Below are 22,031 nucleotides of genomic sequence, written 5' to 3' on the forward strand. Positions count from 1 at the left end.
TATTAATTTGACCGGCGCCCGGGGATATTAACATGGTTGGCGCAAAAATCCGGAGTTACTGATGAATATAAGTTATAACTCACAAAATTACTCACCAAATTTTGAGCACTTAAACATAGGTAAATTTCTCTATCTCTTTAAATCACGCACTCCAGACAGTGAATTCACTGAAAAATTATCTATATAAAGGATGTGAATTCTCTTAAATGAAAGTTTTAATTCTCCTTGGAACTATATCATTCAAACTATAATTCACAAATATCAATTACAAAAACTTACAAATCAAGATGAGTTCAAGCGATTTTAGAACCCCCGAAATAGAAAAAATACTCAACAAAGCACTTGCAGACTCTATCACAACGGAAGCTATGAAATTTTCTTTACGTGATTATGGTTTATTACCTGGAAATTCTGAAATGATTACTAAATTGATCCGTCATGATATTTGTTTTAATTTTATTAATCTTTGTATGTCAAATCAGTTAGCTTTTTTCAGTCCTTTACAGAAACAATATTTAAGTGAAGAGCTCCAAAGCATTTTACCTTATCAAATCAATGAATTATGGAGTGAGCATGTGACTACAGCATTGGTAATTCAAAAAAGTTATAAAGAACCAAGAGGTGTTTATCATGATTTAGACAATACTGGATTTTCAGAAATTCAAATCTCAGAAATACAAAGTTTCAATCAAAAGTTTATGGATAAATATTTTCATAATTATATCTCAAGCTTGGAAGATATTCATAGATCAAGAAACCCGTTAAATGCATTCTTAGATGGAAATTACAATTCTATGAAAACTAGATATGAAATACTTTATGAAGACATGGTATCATATATCGATGAGTTAATAAGTACTGCTCAATCTTCAAAAAATGCGAATGAAGAAGAAGTTAAACAAGAAATTTTAGAAATTTTAATAAAGAACATCAATGTATATGAACCTGTTGATTCTATGAAAACATGGTTTAGAGATTACATTAAAGATGGTTTTATTCCACTTTTAAAAAATTGTGGTAAAGATTTATACTTCCGTGAAAATACTAAGAGTTTTATGAGATGTGAATCAGTAAGTGATAGACGTCATCTTAACGGCTCATCAATTATTGATGTTTCAAAGATTATTAATTCAGATTGTTTTGAAAATATAGTTGAAATTGGTGATCAAGATGATGGTAAATTATTAATCCAATTTGATGATTCACCTCAGTTAGAAATTGAATTTGAAACAGAATTTACAAATTGTAAACCATTACAAAACTTAGTTACATGTCTTATTTCAAGAAATACAAGAGTTGGAATTTTAACAAATATGCATTTTTCAGTTTTAATTACATTATTTCCTAAAGGTTATGATGCAATGTCAAATGAAATCCCAGCCAGACGCAGATCATTACCAGAGATTAGATATAGACAGGTTAATCATACTGATACTGGATTGACTATGAACTGGTTAATGTTTTATGCAATCGGGTTAGTTATGGATGAAAATGATGATCATACTGGAGATGATGATGATTCACAAATCTTTAAAGCTAGATTTAGACCTCATGAATTTGATGAACCTGTCTCAGGTATTGATTACCAATTATCAAGTATGAAACTTTGAATATGTATAGAGAATAGAAAACAATATAAGTATACTATGAAACTATTTTTTTGTAAAGAGCTTGGCTATACAAGGCGTAAATGTCCGATATAAAAAAAATCGCGTATTTTTCAGTATAAAATTTTGATTTTGGGTTGGAACTTGGATAGTTGATGAATAATTCTGAATTTTTAAATGAAACGAAATACTTGAATTATTATAAATGAGATCAAAGGAAATTTAACAATAAAATTCTGTCAAATAATTTCAATGATCAGTATAGTTACTGTTGCTCCAAAAACAGGATCAAGCTTGGAAAATCCAGAAATATCTCATATAAAGGCCTCAAACCTCAAACTTTTAAATTCTCAAAATTATTAGCTCACATAACTCCTCAAAAGTTTTAAAATGCTGAGAGTAACTTAACTTATATTTATAATTCCCAATATAAAGTATGGATATTTTTAAAAGCAAATTCTTTAAGTTCATATAATAGCTTTAAAGTACCATACAGTTCAGACATATAGCTATACCATTCCACATCAAATTATTCAACAAAGCTTTGTATATTTCAAAATGACAACAGATATAAAAGCCCCGTTAAAAGATGCTAATTTAGAACGTGAAAATTTGGTTAATGATATCGAACGTCTTGAAAATGAATATTTCAATTTAAATCAAGTGGAGATTAGAGATAATAAAACTAATCTAAATAAAAGAATTTGGCTTGAAACTGTGAGACCAGCTTTACTAAAATATTGGAAGTTCAAAACATCACTCTTCCCATTGATTTATTATTCTAAACAACGTTTGAAATTTTTAAATGAAGCAAAAGAAACTACCAAAGAAGAAACATTCTTAGGCCCTTTTCCCATAGAAATTTGGAAAATAATTATGCAAAAGGGTTGTGCTAGAATGGAAGTTCCTTCAATTAACAAATGTTTTCACAAAGAGTTGGCACCATATGCTTATTGTGGTGTTGGATACGAAAACTTGCAATTATTATTAGTGGTAAGTTCTACTCATAAAATGAGACAAAATGATGCCTGTTTCTTAAGAGAAGGTCCAGATTTTCCTGATAAGCCATGTGATTCTTATTCAATTTATGAAAGAAATTTGGAAAGTTTTAATTTTGAATATGAATTTTTAGATGTTGATTATGATGTTCCAAAAAGTATTCGTGATGAAATCGCTGGTGCCAAAGCTGACAAGAAAACATTAGTTATCACAGATTATGAAGAAATCAAACACCTAGTTTATCATGTACTCAATAATCCTGATTCAATGAAACACTGGAAATCTATTAATATTGACATCTCAATATTACATGGGTATAAAGAATTGATCTATGATTCTGAGATTTACACTGTGTTGGAATATTACGGAAGATCATTGGGAAATGGTAGCCTATCTTCAAAAACACAAGTCAAAGCAGATGATTTCTTTTATGGACCAGATTCACACCAACTTTTCCACAATAGAGAAGGTAGATGGGGAGCTCCTAAATTAGGACTTTCTAAAAATTTTGATGCTCATAGTTTTAGCAAAATACCTTACAATACAGCAAATGAAATTTTCCCTAACAAAGTTTATTTCAATGAATTGATACATCTTTCTGAACTTTTCAAATCTTATGAATCTGGTCAAAGAAGTGAATTATTAAAGATATCTACAGATCGTGAACTTCGTATGAATCATCCATACAAGAAATATGTATTATCACTTGATCAAATCACACAATCTCCAGAATTTAATGGACCACAGTTTAAAATTGATGGTGCAATTGCTTCACATAACATCAAGATCCGAAATAGAAGATTTGCCTCTGAAAATGAAGTCACATCACTTATCAAATTGATGGTTGGATTATTATCATCTAATAAACTTTTCAAAGATACTGATACTTCCTTATTTATTAGTGGAATGACAGATTTTCAAGAGACAAAGGATATTCTTAAAAGTCAAACAGGAAAATACAGGCCTGTTACAAACATGTACAAGTATAAACCTCATTTAACTTTGTTGAATAAACCAAAATCTGTCTAAATTATGCGTCAATTGATTATACAAATGTATTGGACAAGTTTAATTCAATTTAAGCTAGTATACTTTTAGAATTGCAACTGGCTCATATATAATAGATACAAGATGTCATCTAGAGATTACTAGTGTAGCTAGCTTGTCACTGTTGAAATTTATCTTCAATTGAACTTTAAATCGATGGTACATGATTGCGGAGGTCTAATCCCTACATCTGCCATAAATTTCTTCCGTGGAAAATAAGTAAATTCACTGGTCAATGCTATACGCTTCAAATCACAAATGGCGTACTTTGAAGTATATAATCCCTGATTACCAATGAGTTTTAGTAGATTTTAAGTGGACAACTCGAAACTTTGTGAGTTTATAGGTGATGGGTTTTTAGTCCGCATTGATAACAGACTCAGTCGCATTGTGTAAGCAAAGGAAATCCAACTCCAACGCTCCAACAATGAAATCATCTCGATCCAAGTGAAGATGTACAATTCATGAGAGCACAATGGCTAATCTAGTGAGAAAGAACCAACAGCGAGGAATAGTGAGATGAGTATCAACTAGATTTGAGTATAAAAGACTGGTCAATTCCTCTCTCAATTGATCCGTTTCAACTTCATGCCATTCATCATCATCATCTATACAATAGATTAGTTGATACAAATATAAGTCAGTTCAAAATGCCACTAGCTCTCGTCCCAAAAATTGAAGGTTACGATATTTTACTACCAAGACGTTCAGCTAACTCATTCTTAGGTGAAACCCTTGCTTCAAACGCTACAGACGACCAAAGAATCAAAGCTGGTTTCTTCAAAGTTATCCCAGGTGAGCCATTAGTTCATACTTACGATGCTGATGAGTTCAAAATAATTACTGAAGTTCACAATGGTACTTTCCACTTATCTGATGAAACTGGACAAGCTATTGAAGCTCAAGTTGGTGATGTTATCTTATTAGACAAGGGTGCTACTATTACTTTTGAAGTTAAAGGTGGTGAAGATGCTTACGCTCACGCTTTCTGGGTTATCCGAAAGGCTTAAGTTATTAGAACTAATTAGCTGTCTGTTGATAATACACTATAAATTTTCAAATAAAAGTCATTCAAGTCTCAGTTTGGTTAATATTGTAGAAATTCTTTCTAAACATTAGACAACTTTAAATTTAAACGCTCATGCCCCTCACGAAACAATCATTTGGAAAATATGACGACATCAAACAGAACCCCCGGAGTATAAAAAACGGTCCTGTATATCAGATCTAACTTTCAGTAGAGCTATTCGCATCATTTGTAGTATCACAATTTATGTCCTTCTAAGTTCTCTAGTGTATGATACGACTCTATAGATAAGGCGCAAATATCCGATATAAAAAATTCGCGTATTTTTCAGAATAAAATTAAAATTTAATACCCATCATTAAACAGAATCAAGTCAGAATCTCAAAATCACGCAGACCACACCATGAGATATGACTGATATGAATAATGTCACGTCAAGTATAGAGGCAAATATTCATACACTTGAAGATGAGGAAGTTCTTCAATATTTAATCACACACTCCAAAACTTCAAAAACTATGGAATTAAGCCTTGGATTATCATCAATTCAATCAGAAATTATATCAAATTTATTATCCTCAAACTTGGATTTTTGTATTGAGAACAATTTGAATCTGATTAAACTTTGTATGTCAAATGGATCAATGTATTATAGCCCACAGATAGCTAAACAACATATATGTCCCAGCCTTAAGTCTGTTTTATCAAATAAAGTTATTCAATCATGGGATAAGTATATTGATGATGAGATTCTCAAAGCTAAAAACCAGTATCAAAGAGGTGGTATACAAGGATTAGATATTGAATATAATGAGATTGAAACTTTGGAAATCCAGAAGTTTAATCAAAGTTTGGTTGATAAATTACGTTATGGGAATTTAAAAAGTATAGAAAAAAGTGAATTATTGTACATGATCTTTATTTTTTTCAATCATGATTATAATCTTTTGAATCATAATTATGAAAAACAACAAAGTTTATTAATCCCTCAAATTCAGTCTATTCAAAACCAAGATGATCAAATCTTAAAATTATTACAAAGATCCATACCCATTTTTGAAAATTTGAATGAAATGAAAACTTGGTTCAATAGATATATCAAAGCTTTCCAAATAATATTCCAAGGATTTGGATCGCCCATAACAACATCTACCAATCCCTTAGAAACTCACACAACTTCAACCAAACCGAACCTTTCTCAGACCATAACTCCCCAAAATTTCATAAACATCATACAATTACACATCAAAACCCAAACCATATTAATCCAATTTGATAACTCCCCAGATCTAGATTATGATTTCCTAACCAATCCAAATGATTTAAAACCATTACAAAACCTGATATCATGTTTAATTTCCCAAAATACAAGGATTGGCGTTTTAACTAATTTAAACCATCTAATCTTGATTTTTTTGTTTCCTAAAGGTATTGGATATGATAATAACCAGGGATCAGATCCTGAGATACGGTATAAAGTTGTTAATTTTTATGATGAGGGGCTGACAATGAATTGGTTGGTTTTTTATATCTTGGGGATATTGGATGATGTTGATTTTAGATTTAGGGAAGATGAATTGGATGAAGTTGTGTTAAGTTTTGAAGATGAGATTTCAAAATTGATGCTTTAGATATAGGAACATAAAAAACATGTATTTATTATTTAATTGAGGTATATATAATTATATCTATATATAGAATAAAAGTTTATTTATCTAAATGCTTCTTCTTCAATCATATATTTATCTAAATCATCCAATACCTGAACAGTTTCTTCAGGATTTGCAATCCATACAGTACATCCAGCCAATCTTGCTTTAAAATCATTAGAACCAACACTTGAAAATTGATCACCAATATGTAGGGTTTGATTAGGTTTAATATTACCAAAATATCTTTGTAAAGATTCAACACCTAAATCTTTTGAAGCAATATCAACCCAAACATCAGCACCACCATCAAAAGCACAGAATTTAATACGTTGAGCAGATTGAGAAATTTCTAATCTTTTTTGAGTTGAAAGGACAACTTCTTCTAATTGTTCTCTAGATAATTTTATACCTTCATTAGGGACAAGTCCAACACCTCTATGTTTTCTAATAACGTATGCAGGTAAGTTGAGTGATTTTTGTAATCCTTTTAATGTAGATTGTGCCAAATCTAAAGTGTTTAAGATATCTGTTTCATCCCAACTTGCCATTGTTTCTAATAACCATTCCTTGGGGTCAACCCAAAGTAAACCTTGCTTGTTATCATCATAACGGAATAAATAATTTGATTCACCACCCATAACTGTAAAATTTTCTTTTTGAGTCTTTGTCAAGTTTGTATCATTAACAATGGCATCAATAAGACCTTTTAATCTTGCATAATATTTATCACCACTTGGTTCATTATAACCAGCTGCTGTAACAACACCAACAATAATATCTTTTGATAATAAATTAATTAACCTTGGAACAACTTTTGCATCTTGTGCAAGAGATTTCCCATCTTCATATAATGTAACATCCCCATCAAAAGTCACAAGTTTCAATGGTGTAGAGCTTTGTGCTAAGGCTAAAGCTTGGGCAGTGTTTAAAATTAATCTAATATCATTAAAACTTGGTGCAACAAGACGACGAACACTAATTGATCTACGTTCATCTTCGATATAAAAAGCTTTTTCCAAGGGTAATTTAGTAAAGAATCCAGAAATTGATGGGACTAACTGTTGTAATCTACCTAATTGTGGTGTACCATTTCTATCCATTAATACTAGGCTATTGTTAGTATATTATTATAGCTCAGGATTGACTTTATACTCACTTTGATCTTGAATCAGTTTTTCCACATCGAAAAAAATCTCAGCATAACGTCTTCTAGCATCTGATGTAGTTTTAATATCACCAATTGTATTTGAACCTGATTGAACTGCATGTAAAACAAAAGGAACCTATTAATGGATTAGTACAAACTCCACAAAAACCAACACAGAAACCCCAAAGCTAATAACTAAGGGGTCTTGGGGTTATACATACTGCTAATAAACCTTTAATCCATTCAATGAATCCATCTCTACGATGGACTTTTAATGAGTCTATAATATTCAATTATTAGGATACTTTGATCTGGGGTGATACCGTGGTACCACATGTGGGTCACACATACATTCAACTCTATATCTGTATCAAAAGGTTAGTACTGAAATCCTAAGTAACTTGACACTTGGTAAACATACCTTGAAGACATTCTATAATTCTATATTTAATATTTAAATTATTGGATTCAATAGCAAAATCACACTTATTTATATACAAATCAAGATTTCAATTTTCTCGAGATTGTAATATTTATGGGTCAACAAAAGCAAAAATCTGTACCGCGGAATTAAATCGGATGTGGGTTTTTGGATTACGTAATACGATAAAAATGTTGAAAATTGAAATATAAAAAGGATTTGAAATCCCACATTTTTTCTTGAATTTTCTAAAATTTGTTTGCACTAGTGAATGATTGCGTTGCCTCTTATGAGTACATAGAAAATTACTTGTTTTAATATTGCTGAAAGTTGTTTGTTATTCTTGGAAGAATGGTAATAGTTTCATCATGAATTACTGCTGATTTATTGACCAAATAAAATTTCTTCAATATATTTGCATGAGCTGTTACATCTTCATGAATTTATTATATATCAATTGGTCATGATTTCATGGGGTGTTTATAAGATATAACAATTGTTATTCCAAGTTTTATATACAGGTCTACATAAATCCCCATTGAAGTAATACATAACACATTGTTTCAATACTTTAAATTTTGATTCATGAATAACCTTTCAAGGGTTTTGTCTATGATCAATTTGGATAAGATTCAATGAATTTTCTTGGATATTTTAAAATATTAATTGTAGTTGATACGATAAAACATATTATAATTAAGTAAACTACAAACAAAAAGATGAACTTGATAATTATTATAAATTTATATCTATTGTGTTACATAATCTCAATTCAATTTGTACGCCAGTTTATAAAAATTTGAATTTTGAAAAAAACAGACTGACTTTTCCATCATCTCATGATCTGACCACCAAGCAACAATAATATCATTAGTCTGAAAGATTTGGTTTTTTATACATCTTTTATACGTTTTCTCTGCATGCCAAAAATTCTCTCAAATTGAGTTTGTTGAGTGACGTTCTCTTATACAAGATATACATATTACATGTTTTGATATTTTGGCCTTTTGGTTATCACAGAGTAATAAAATTGAAAATCCAATAAAGATACCAACATGTGACTTTGGATCAACCGTTTCAATATTTGGGTTAATTAGGATTTCATAAGCATTGTTACTTAATGTTGATCAATCAAAAGACGATACACTATATGTCAACATATATAATATAAATTATACAGTTATATTGATTCTTATCTTTGATTCATTTGAACCATATTCTTTGATAGGGATATCTATATAATGATCAGATTTGAATTTAATGAACTATTCTTTGTTTTCTGAAATCATTGTTTAATTGTAGTATAGTTATTAGTATATACCTGGTTATGTAATATAAAGATCTCAATTAGTTTTCTTAAAAAAAGTCAAGATAAGGATCGAGAAACACCCAGTTACCTTTTGATAACAGAACTATGTTTTCATTTACAGGAAATTAATTTTGTCGTTACATCTAGTTTATTTGGTGGTGGAGTAAAAGGCATTCTCTTAAATATTGGTTATTTGAGAGGTTATCACAATGCGTTGGGCTGAAATAGAAATCTTTGGTTTTTCCTTATGGAAATGTGATAATTATTGCAAAGGGAGATTTGGTTATCTACTCCACTGAAACAAACCAATTCCTAGCAATGACTTATCCCAGACGTATCAATATGGGTAATCTTATACACAAAATGGATATCATATGGTACAATATACAATGTTTCAATTTGAAGTTTTAGATTCTTTGATGAAATCCTTAGGGATAGAGTTATTGATCAACTTCAATGAGATTCATTTTCATTATTTTTTAATTAAGAAATTGTAGTCCAGATACCAACCATCAACCATAGTCTAGAAGTAATAAAAGGATAATGGTAACGATATAAAATTGAATAATTTGTATGATTCATTCCCTATTCATTCTTCATTACACTTATTAATATATTACATAACCAAGAATTATGTAGGCGCGCGCACGCAAATTTGTACTCAAAATAAACAATCGACATTTCATTAAGATAAGGGTTAAAACTTAAGGGTATATTATAAAGTATTTGTTCTTCTTATCTTTTGCAAATATGTTGATCCTTTTCTTGAAATATTATTTATTATCATCCATGAAGAACATCTCTGACGTACTGCAGTACAATATGTACCTTTAAAGTATTTGAATCTTTCATCACTCATAATCATGATCATGTCGCAGTGAAATAATTATTAAAGATATAAATATATCATTGATTATCAAGGTTAAAGTTACATTATAGGGCTAATTACCAACTTACAATTTAATCATTTGAATATCATCTTTAATAAATGAACACCCCACTATAATTGATTCTTATCTTTGATTCATTTGAATTACTTGTGACACAAGACAACCATATAATGATCAGATTTGAATATAATAGTGTGATGACTTTTCCAATTCTAAATGGTTTCAAAATATCTGTAGGCTTTCGAATGCTTCGATCATATATATGAATTGTTTAATTAAACTCAAGTACATTTATCTAAATTAATATCTAAAATGGTAGCTAAGGTAAAGTTCTCGCTATAGCCTATAGCTGATTGAATAGCTTGTCATCTTGTCGAATTATGTAATTGGTTATTATGTAATACAACGCAAGAATTGATTTAATTTTCATGTAATTTTTTCGTTCAGTGCATGAGCTTTAATACAAACTTGCCATCTTTCTTGGTTTATGTTTTGATTGATTTTTATTGATATCAATGGTGACCTATTCCATTTTTTTGGCAAATATTGTGAAAGTCATTGATGTTTGATTGGAATACATTTATATGAGCTTCTTTAGCTATGATCCTATACGCCTCATTCTTTGGTCGCATGTTATAAAATTTGTCTGTGAAGAATCCTTTTCCGTTCTTTGTGTTACCTCTGAGGATATTAAAATCATTATTTGACATAGATGAAAACCTTTCAATTTTAACTTTTGATGTTGATTATAGTAATTTATTTTTATAGAATGTAATATTTATCAATCAATACAATATACAGTGTTTCAATACTTTTAGTTTAGATTCATTGATGATATACCCTGCTGAGGTTATTGAGTTAATGATCAACTTTAATGAGATTCATTTGATTCATTTTTGTTCAAACTAATTCCAAAGGAAATACGTAGTTATCCTAATCTAAAGTCCCTATACGTTATATTGTATATACTCTAAAAGAAATACTTGAATAATCGAAAGGAAGTACTTCATACCTATAAATACCAACGTTTATGAGTAACATATTGTGAATTTCGATTATGTAATACGACGATGAAAATTTTATAAAAAGCTTTGTGAATGCACATTACAGAGTACTAAGTACTAAGTTCTAACATCGAGCACTAGAAGCAATTTAAAAACCAGCTCTGCCGTTTAGCAATGCATTTTCTGCTGGTAGTGGTACACTATTGTACTTCATAAACTGTTGGGAATTACATGAAGTTATTTTATTCAAACAATTAAGCTAATTAGTTCCATAGCTTGTTTGAGTTTTTAATTCTGAAAGGGCCGTATTTGGTTACAATTAGTGAACCCAGTTTCGTTGCATCATATTATTAAGTTCGAAATTTCATTTTGAAAATTCTTGGTATAACAGTGAAATTAAATTGATTTTTAATTACTAGAATAAGGGTGTTTATGATATATCAATTACTAGAGCTCCAACTAGTGTTATGTGTTAAATGGCTTTCATAGGTATATATACACCCCATTCAAGTACAGATATACACATTTGTTTCAATACTTCAGGTTTCGATTCATGAATAACCCAAATTTGCTTATAAGGGTTTTGTTTATGATCAATTTGAATGAGATTCAATGATTTTTTTGGATATAAAGACATTATATTGTAGTGGATGTGATCATGCCATAATTAGTACAAATTAATAAGGAATTCATCTTGTAATTAAATAATTAACATGAGGATCACATAAAGATTCATATATCATAGTGCACACAAAAGATTCTGGTTAGTGTTGTCGACGACGTCTATATAGCTATATATACTAATAACTAATAGCCTATTATATTACATAATCTCGATTATATAAAACATTTTTCGCGCAATTTATGAATTTTTTTTATTAACAGGTGAATTAAATGATCCCTTTTATTTTTACACTTGTATAGCTGCTGCTTAATTACAGCTTTACAATTGACGTTAATACATCTCTGCTGGTATTATAATCTGCAGATTATTGTGCATCTCGTGTATTTCTATTTGTTGACTCTCACCATATTATAATTTATTGCAGCTTATTGATATCATAAAGGTTTAAATATAGCGTGGAGTTGAAACAAGCTGAAACATGATTCCACTATATAACTTATGTTAACTGCATTATAATATAAATATAGAGTTCTATTGATTCTTATCTTTGATTCATTTGAAACATCTTCTTTGATTGGGATATCTATATAATGATCAGATTTGAATTCAATTAACTATTCTTTGTTTTAAAATATCATTGTTATCTGTAGTACTTAAAGTTGTATGTACCTGTTGATTATGTAATACTCATAAACGAAGGTGTTCTCATCTGCAAAGTACCCAACTACACATTCGAACATTGTTCATTTGCATTTTGATGGTTACCAGATTTCAAATCTAGGTTGGTGAAAAAATTGATTGCTTGGCTTGTCGACATATAATTGTTTATATTTCATAATTCTCCAAATATTTTCAAGGTCAGGGTGTTGAAATAATATTTTTGAAATGAATAATTTGCTACATCGTCCTTCTTCCATGATTGATTCGTTCCAATAGTGAATTGATAGTTATTGCAGATATATTTGATAACAGTGCCCATTAAAAATCGGTGCCCATTTCAAGCAATGATTTAATCAAGTATCAATGGGTAGTCTTATACACACGATGGATATCTTATGGTACAATATACAATGTTTCAACTGGAAGTTTAGATTCTTTGATGAAGTCCTTTTCTAGGGATGAATTTATTGATCAACTTTAATGAGATTCATTTTCAATATTTCAACAGAGAAATGTATCCCAGTTTATATAAACACTACTTAATCAGCTATTAGCCATCCTTTTGAAGTAATTGAGTGATAACGATCAAGGATATTATAGAAAAATTGACTAGTAGATCATATTAATGTAATAATATAGACCATTACATAATATCTGCCAGCTAGTAGGGACCGCGCGCGTGCAAAATATATTTAGAGATGAAAAACAAATTTCAAAACGTAATCAGTACCAATCTAACGTACTTATACTTATTGAAAACGTCATATTTAGTGGTTTTTTGAATTCTTTTGTGCTATTGAATGGTACTTTTCATTTCTTGAGATTTATAAACAATATCCTCAAAATTCAGAGGGTTGATAAAGGATACTTACGAGTTGATCTTATTATGGACTGATCTTCTAATATTTGGTACATCAAGATTCGATATTAATGATGCCTTCCTTGAAGGTAGATAACTCATTGATTATAAAAGTTAAGAATATAACAGCTATAATCCAAACGGTTAAGAGCTAGCTCACAATATAATCTATTGATCAATGTTAATAAATGATTTTTCCACTAATTGATTCTTATCTTTGATTCATTTGGATTACTTGTTATACAAAACAGGTTTATAATGATCAGATTTGAATTCAATAGTGTGCTGACTTTTCAATTTCAAATATACACTTGAGATATTTGTAGACTTTTAATTTAAGTTCATCCAAGTTGTAAAATATAGATCATATAATCTACTAATCATATCCAAAAATATCAACGTTAAGTTTGGTTATTAATATATAATAATATGGTTATTATGTAATACGGTACACACAAGAATTTTAGCGCGTAATTTTAATATTTTATAATTTTTTCACGTCGTCAATTAATCCAAACTTGACATCGTTATAAATTTTAAAATCTATATGGTTTTGTTGAATAATCTATGTGAATATCCCATATAAATTTATAAGTTGAATAATCCATGGGTAATTCTGGAATTGATATATTGTGAATGATTTATATGGTCTAGACAATTTTTATGATCTCTGGAAATATTAGCTAGTGCATTTAAATTTTCAATACCGGCATATCCACATCCAATAAGCTAAAAATTTACGGTGCTACTATTAATGTTCTATAGCTTGTGTCTTGGGCCTTTTTGACGTGGCGTGTTATAGAATCCGTCTGTGAAGTATCCTTATTCTTTTCTTGAGCCTTTTGTGATATAATGTGTTCTAGCTGATACTGATGATATTATTATAATATATTTTAAGACAATTATATAACATTTCATCAATATGATATACAATGTTTCAATACTTTTAGTTTAGATTCATTGATGAAATCCCTAGGGATAGATTTATTGATCAACTTTAATGAGATTCATTTGATTCTTTTTTCGAACAAATTGAATCCAAAAGGAAATATGTAGTGAATAATACTAAAGTCGATATATAATATATACACTGATGAAGTTCAAGCTGAGATAATTAAATTGTATTAAAAGAAATCTTGAGTACCGTATCATAGGAACTATGGAGTTCCATCTCATATCTGATTACATAACACAAAATATTATATATAATTATCGCAATTTCGATTGTAATCGAAAAGCAAAATTCCTAAGCTCTAATCATTATTACAAATTTATAAACTTATACAACGCTGTTATCAAATAATTTTAATTTCAAAGTTACCATATAAATACTAATTGTCTCACCAATTCTGAACGATTTTTACCAAGTTTATCAAGTTACCCATATAATATTGCTGAAATAGCTTTACTCTGTTTGCGAGTTAAACAATTAATTATATTGGATGTTCGGAGCTGTTAAGGGTTAAGGGGTACCTTAAACCTTTATGGCCTTACAGTATAATTAAACCATATCAATATATATTGATCACTTATAAATTATTGATTCTTATCTTTGATTCAGTTTGAAATGTTCCTTAAAGGACATTGATATATTGATCAGATTTGAATTTGAATGGTGTTGTTTTTTTTTCTCAATATATATCGTAGTATACGTCATAATCTAATCAGTTGTTACTGGATATATATACATATTACCAGCTACATACATGGGTATATATATCCCCCATGTTGAAGTGATATACAGACGTAACTTGTTTCAATATAAACTTCAAGTTATAAGATTCATGAATAACCTTTCAGGGGTTTTTGTTTATGATCAATTTGAATTTGAGATTTAATAATATTCTTCTTTTGCAATAATTAGGTATTGAGATAGCTAATGAGAGATATGATAAGTATATAAATTATAAAGAACTATCAAAGTTAATATAACAATTAATTGAATTCAAAACAAATAACATTAAAATTCATAGGTATATACTATACGGTATACAGGGTTACACATAGTACATTACGTCATCATCTCGATTAAATTTCGCGCGCGGGCAGTTGTCATTTAATTAGCAACTTTTTGAATTTACAACAACTTTTGTTAATTCTTTACCACTTCTTCACTTTCACTTACCTCTTAAAAAGTTTGTCAATTGCTGATAATTCAGGTTAAGGAACAGTGATAGATAATTGTATTCTCGATTGGACTTATTTCTATTACGTCAGTTCGGCAAATCCTACATCTCATCCTATGTGTGAAGTTTTTTCCAAAACTCACCTACAATATACTTTTATATTTGTTAGATGGTTAGATCATATATAAGTGATAATATGTTAACCTTGGTCAATATAAACTCAAGTTTTATTGATTCTTATCTTTGATTCATTTGAACTATATTCCTGAGATGGGATATCTAAATAATGATCAGATTTGAATTCAATAAACTATTTTTTGTTTTTTTATGTCAATTGTTCTGTAGTACTTAATGAAGTATGGGTTAAATGTAATACTCGATCTCGTAAGACGCATTTTTTAAAAAAAACTGAAGATGGAGGATCAGTGAATCTTGAACCATGCACAGCACGATATATTCTGTAAAGAGTCATATTTTGTTATGTTAATAGGGATTGTTTTGTAACTTTTTATTTTTTCTGACCATTTTTCTGGCAACCTTTATTTAGTGGATTTGAGTTTATTTTCTTCTAAATATGGGACATTGTACTATTATTTTGTTCTTCAAACTTGATGCTTCATACTAGAAATGAATTGATGGTACTTATTGTAAAAAGATTTTTGGTTATACAGTCCACTGGAGCAGACCAATTCCAAGCAATAAGGTATCTAAGTATCAGTATGGGTAGTCTTCTATATATAAAATGGATATCCTATGGTACAATATACATTGTTTCAATACTTGAAGTTTAGATTCTTTGATGAAGTCCTTTTCAAGGGATAAAATTATTGATCAACTTTGATGAGTTTCATTTTCAATATTTTCAATGAAAGAATTGTAGCGAAGTTATAAGATCAAATCACATACATCTCCATATTAACCATGCAACGCCTACTAGAAGAAATAAATGGGTAATGGCTAACAATATAATTGAAAGTAACTGACTAGTTTACATCGACGTGTCCATAATCTTTTGTGTTACATAATCTCTATTGAATCTGGGGGCGGCCATTTTATGAATTTCACGGAAAAGATTTTGATTCTTTAACCATCTTAACAATCTAGCTTGATAATTTTGACCACATTATTCTGTTTAATAATCATGTATTGATTCAACTGTTTCAAAGTTCAGCTCCTCTTCTATGGTGAATTTATTATTTGAATGAGAAGATAACATGTGTATCGTCAGCATGTTGGACAATGCTTCTTTTGAGAACATCTTCAACAAAGAACAAAAAACTACAACTACGGTGTCTTGTGGATTCAGTGGGTATGCTCGAAATTTCATTTGTTGTTACAAAATATGTTGACATCATATGTTTATTAATATATGTGGAACGTTGAACACTGAACACTATATATATGTTGACATTTCAATCTAATATAAAAATATAATATTGATTCTTATCTTTGATTCATTTGAACCATATTCTTCGAGTGTTATATCTATATAATGATCAGATTTGAATTCAATAAACTATCCTTTGTTTTAAAATATCATTGTGATCTGTAGTACTTAAAGCTGTATGTACCCATATTGGTTATGTAATACTCGTACGAAGGATTTTTTTTTTGAAAATTGTAGTTCTCATCTGCAAAGTGCCCAACTAACATTCGAACATTGTTCATTTGCATATTGATGGTAACCAGACGTTAAATCTACTAGTTGGTGGAATTTTTGAGCTCTTGGTATGTCAATTGTTTATGATACCGGGTTAAGTTCTTTATATATAATGAGTCAGTTTTTACTTCGTCTATGTTTTCAATAGTGAATTGATAGTTATTGCAGATATCTTTGATAATAGAGTACGCTAAAATTCGGTGCCCATTTCAAGCAATGATTTAATCAAGTATCAATGGGTAGTCTTATATACACGATGGATATCCCATGGTACATGAATACACAATGTTTCAATTTGAAGTTTAGATTCTTTGATGAAATCCTTAATCAGGGATTGATTTATTGATCAACTTTAATGAGATTCATTTCCAATTTTTATCAAATGAACTGTAGTTTAGCTCATACATGCATGTCAACTATTATTTACTCACTATCGAAATAAAAGCGGGATATTGATCAATGATCAAACAGCTGATAAATATTGACTATACATTATGATATTATCATTATTAAATTTTTAAATTTTAATGTATTATATAACAAAAAATCATATACAGCGCGCGCACAAAAAATAGAATTAATTTTATAAAAATCGTCGACGTTTAAAAGCTACATATTTTGAATGATCAACTCCAAAAATCAAATATCAAACAAAACGAGATCTTATATTTATGGGCGATTTGGTATTATTTAGTGAATCCGTGATGTTCATTCTGATCAATATAACAGATTTGATGAACGTTTTTTCCGTAAAAAGATGTGATTATATTTTTATAGTAATTGTGTTCTAGTATTTCTATATTCATATTTTTGATTAAATGATTGTTAATATGGGAATTCAGTGATTATAAAAGTTGAGGATAGATTTAGTTAAAGGCTAATTAGCATACCCACTTAGGCCCACAATATAATCAATTGAATCATTAATAAATGATCCTACAGCTAATTGATTCATATCTTTGATTCATTTGAATTACTTGTCATTTACAAGACAATTATATAATGATCAGATTTGAATTCAATAGATCGTGATGACTTTTTCAATCCTACGTACTTTCAAGTGAGTTGTAGACTTTCAAAATTAATCCTATAGCTATATACTATGTAAAATTCTGGTAATATAATCGACCATATTAAGAACAAGCTTAATTGGTTACTTATAGTCATTATGTAATACAGTACAAAAATTTCAAATATTTTTCATTCAATTGAAATAATCTTATAGTTGTAATCAGCGACATAGGGGTCTATCTTGAACCACTGGAACTACATTCTCACCATTTGCATTAAAGGCTTCATTATTTTCACCATTGGATTTCATCTTAAGCTATCCAGAACTAACTAACAGTACTGAACTAACTAACAGTACTAGGTGCTGAATCCTGATTTGTTTTCTTCCCTAAATGCGCTTTTTCTGAAAGTATTGTTATTGGAGATGTGTATATTTTAGTACCTTTTATGTGTGTTTTAGATACTGATGATATGATATTATGACAATATATTTTAATACAATATAACAATATTTCATCAATATAACAATATACAGTGTTTCAATACTTTTAGTTTGGATTCATTGATGATATACCTCTCGAGGTTATTGAGTTAATGATCAACTTTAATGAGATTCATTTGATTCTTTTTTGACTAAACTGATTTCGAAATGAAATGTAGATGTAATAAGATCAACAACATACACTGAGATGAGGATTAATTGTACTAAATCTTGAACATTGATATGGTTTAATTTTATATATGATTACATAACACAAAATATCGCAATCGATTCAAGAAAACAAAAGATTACTTTCTGACTTTTACCATGATTATTACCACAGCTTAACTACAAGAAGCTACAATTGTACATATAACATAGCTACCTTCTGAACGACAGGTTGTTACTAAGTATATTAGCTTACCAATGTATTTTCGAAGCAGTTTGATTTTATTTGCTAGTTCTAAAATTATGGATGTTAAGAGCTGTTAAGGGGTAATTAAACCATTATGGCCTTTCAATATAATTATTAACCATATCAATATATGATCACTTATTGATTCTTATCTTTGATTCATTTTGAAGTGTTCTTTACAGGACATTGATATATTGATCAGATTTGAATTCAAATAGTGTATTACTTTTTCTCATACAGTATATTCTCGTAGTACATACTCTACAATATCATTATCTTATAACAAACGAAATAATTTTTTTTTATGACATTATATCAAAATATATAAAGGTTATTTAAGTTTTTAATCAATTTATAAACCTGATTGAGCTCTTCTACGATCACGTTCTTCAGAAATTGATAATTTAATACCTTTACCTTTTGGTAATGAAATGTATGGTTTACCTGGTTCACCAATAACGAAAACATTTTGTAATCTAGTAACAAAAGTGTTTTCTAAAGAATCTTTAATATGAACTAAATCAAAACCACCTTCATGACGTTCACGGTGAGTAATAACACCAACACGACCCAAGTTACGACCACCAGTAACATAAACTAATTTACCAGTATCAAATTTAATAAAATCAGTAATTTTACCAGATTCTAAATCAATTTTAACAGTATCATTAATTTTAATAGCTGGATCTGGATAACGAATAGTTCTACCATCATGAGTAACAACATATGGAACACCTCTTTTACCTAAAGCAACTTGTTTAACTTTACCTAATTTATAAGAAGCTTCTTCATCAGAAATTCTATGAACAGCAAATCTACCTTTAACATCATAAACTAATCTGAAATTTTCATTAGTAGCTTCTAATGAAATAACATCCATAAAACCAGATGGGAAAGTAGCATCAGTTCTAACTTTACCATCAACTTTAACATGACGTTGCATTAAAATAGCTTTAACTTCACGACCGTTTAAGGCATATTTTAAACGGTTTCTTAAGAAAACAACTAATGGTAATGATTCTCTTAATTTATGTGGACCAGCAGATGGACGTGGAGCATAAGTACCACTTAACTTGTCCAACATCCAATGGGATGGAGCTGCAAGACGTTTAAGATGTTTCTTTCTATTTGAATTATGTTAGTATTTGTACTTTAGTTATTGATATGGAATGTGATTGTTAAAGGAGGTTTGATCTTTTGTAATATGTTGACTAAACTATAAGTTTATATTCTAGTGAATCTTGATATATGTGAAAATTCATTTAAAGTTCAGTATTTCAAGTGATATTTGATCTCTGACTATCTTTCTAAAAACTGATTCCTTCTTCTTTTCATTATTCTATGATCTCTATTCTCTTGATCTATTCATTCCTTAATTAAAATCTCATTTTTGTTGTTTGAAAACTCTTCAATAAATCAATGATAATAACATATTAACAATCCATAATTCTTCCAAAAGTAATATAATCTTCCTCTTCATAATCCAATTCCCAATATATCTTGATTCCACTTACGGTCCTCTAGCCATTTTTGTATAATTTCTTGAGGGTTATTAGCTACTCTTTCAAACTAATATTTCAAATGAAGGTAATTTTTTTCCTTATTATCTTTTGATAATTCAACCAACTACCATACCAAAATTCCTCCCAGCAAACACCGGTAAGGGACACGCCATACAAATTTTTTCACGATAGTAGTGCTTATTTTCGCGAATAACAGAGTTGTGGGTTCGTGAACTTTTGTTTGGTGTTTTGTGTTTTTGAAAGTTGTTTGTGCTGTGCTTACCAGGTGGGTATTTGGACATCTGAACACCACAGTCACATATATTAGGGCTTGTAACGATAGTCATGTGACATTTATAGGGCTTACAATTTGTATTATTGTTACCGGTCTCAGCGGTTAAATTTGTTTTGAATAAATAAATAAATACATAAATATAAGTTTGGTGGCAAAATAAACCATTCAAATTCTAGCATTCCCAAAATCAGGAGCATCAGACTCTTCACGTTCTTTTGCTGCAATTTCACTCTTAACTCTTGTTGAAACACCATCACGAGTTAATACTTTAATATAATCAATATATAAATTGAATGGACCAAATTGTTTATCTAATAATCCAATTCCAATGGTTTTAATACGTTCTCTTTCAATAGCAGATTGTTCTTGAATATTCCCCCAATTTGTTAAGATAAAATCATCAATTGGTATAACAACAGTTTCCCAATTTCCTGGATTATTTAAAAATAATCGATGTTGATAAATATCAGTTAATAATCCAGTATCAGCTTGAATGTTAACAAAATATTTCCTAGTGTCCCCTTTAACTCTTAATTCAACATGATGATAAGGTTCCCAATCCCAAAATTTAGGTCTACCAAATAAATCATTTTCTTGATCCTTGGTTCTAAACATTGCATATCCACTAAACATTACATCTGGACGATTTGGTGGTGGATCTAAATTTAAATTCCCATGGAAATGTGCAACTTTATTTTCAACAATATCTAAATGTGCAGTACTGAATCCACCAAGTTCTTGATCAGATCTTACCAATACTTTGGATAATTCATTTGGTCTTTTAAAATCAAGAATTTGTTTAAAAGGTTGTATTGTTTCTGGTTCAATAACTGGGATAATTATTAGTTTAACTAATATCAACACAAAAGATTTGAGATCACATACCTTGTTTAACCTGTTTGAAAAGATGTTTTAACATGATCTTGATCTAATTGAACAATCAATTGGACAATCAAGACAATCAATTTGATCTTTGTTGAATCTTGATATTTGACACCACTTTTACTTCTCCATACAATGTAATAAGCGGAATTACCAAATTTCGCGGGAGAAAAGACCAGGGCCACTGAGATATATAACCATTTCCCGTTTTGTCAATGTTTACTCTTTTGGGATTTGTACCAGTTTTTCTTACCATGCTCATCTGCTAGTTTCAGGTACTTTGGAATTTGAATATTTGCTATTAAAATGAAAACAAAAGAGCAATTACAATTTAAATTCAAGCTTTTTAAGGTTAATTAGATCTTGATTATCAATTCAATTGCAAGGAATTTAATTTTTTTTTTGTTTGATT

The 22,031-nt window shown here is 29.4% G+C and overlaps 7 protein-coding genes across 7 annotated transcripts; 4 read left to right on the forward strand and 3 right to left on the reverse strand.

Annotated features, from left to right (window-relative positions):
• Nucleotides 1-287: 287 nt before the first annotated feature.
• Nucleotides 288-1,610, forward strand: BN7_3264 (uncharacterized protein; the record flags this gene model as incomplete). The annotated part of the gene is made up of 1 exon (XM_011276113.1): nt 288-1,610. One exon carries the CDS (start codon nt 288-290, stop codon nt 1,608-1,610), a length of 1,323 nt encoding a protein of 440 aa, XP_011274415.1.
• Nucleotides 1,611-2,165: 555 nt separating this feature from the next.
• BN7_3265 (uncharacterized protein) lies at nt 2,166-3,635 on the forward strand (the record flags this gene model as incomplete). The annotated part of the gene is made up of 1 exon (XM_011276114.1): nt 2,166-3,635. The coding sequence occupies one exon, from the start codon at nt 2,166-2,168 to the stop codon at nt 3,633-3,635; it is 1,470 nt and encodes a 489-aa protein (XP_011274416.1).
• Nucleotides 3,636-4,303: 668 nt separating this feature from the next.
• On the forward strand, nt 4,304-4,663 carry BN7_3266 (uncharacterized protein; the record flags this gene model as incomplete). The annotated part of the gene is made up of 1 exon (XM_011276115.1): nt 4,304-4,663. One exon carries the CDS (start codon nt 4,304-4,306, stop codon nt 4,661-4,663), a length of 360 nt encoding a protein of 119 aa, XP_011274417.1.
• Nucleotides 4,664-5,090: 427 nt separating this feature from the next.
• On the forward strand, nt 5,091-6,311 carry BN7_3267 (uncharacterized protein; the record flags this gene model as incomplete). Its single annotated transcript, XM_011276116.1, has 1 exon — nt 5,091-6,311. One exon carries the CDS (start codon nt 5,091-5,093, stop codon nt 6,309-6,311), a length of 1,221 nt encoding a protein of 406 aa, XP_011274418.1.
• An 80-nt stretch (nt 6,312-6,391) lies between these two features.
• On the reverse strand, nt 6,392-7,432 carry ISN1 (IMP 5'-nucleotidase; the record flags this gene model as incomplete). The annotated part of the gene is made up of 1 exon (XM_011276117.1): nt 6,392-7,432. The coding sequence occupies one exon, from the start codon at nt 7,430-7,432 to the stop codon at nt 6,392-6,394; it is 1,041 nt and encodes a 346-aa protein (XP_011274419.1).
• Nucleotides 7,433-19,292: 11,860 nt separating this feature from the next.
• Nucleotides 19,293-20,024, reverse strand: BN7_3269 (40S ribosomal protein eS4; the record flags this gene model as incomplete). Its single annotated transcript, XM_011276118.1, has 1 exon — nt 19,293-20,024. The coding sequence occupies one exon, from the start codon at nt 20,022-20,024 to the stop codon at nt 19,293-19,295; it is 732 nt and encodes a 243-aa protein (XP_011274420.1).
• Nucleotides 20,025-20,902: 878 nt separating this feature from the next.
• On the reverse strand, nt 20,903-21,875 carry BN7_3270 (CIA30 family protein; the record flags this gene model as incomplete). Its single annotated transcript, XM_011276119.1, has 2 exons — nt 20,903-21,588; nt 21,860-21,875. 2 exons carry the CDS (start codon nt 21,873-21,875, stop codon nt 20,903-20,905), a joined length of 702 nt encoding a protein of 233 aa, XP_011274421.1.
• Nucleotides 21,876-22,031: the final 156 nt, after the last annotated feature.

This window comes from Wickerhamomyces ciferrii, contig 00088 (assembly GCF_000313485.1).
Source record: "Wickerhamomyces ciferrii WGS project CAIF00000000 data, strain NRRL Y-1031 F-60-10, contig 00088, whole genome shotgun sequence".
NCBI lineage: Eukaryota > Fungi > Ascomycota > Saccharomycetes > Phaffomycetales > Wickerhamomycetaceae > Hansenula > Hansenula ciferrii.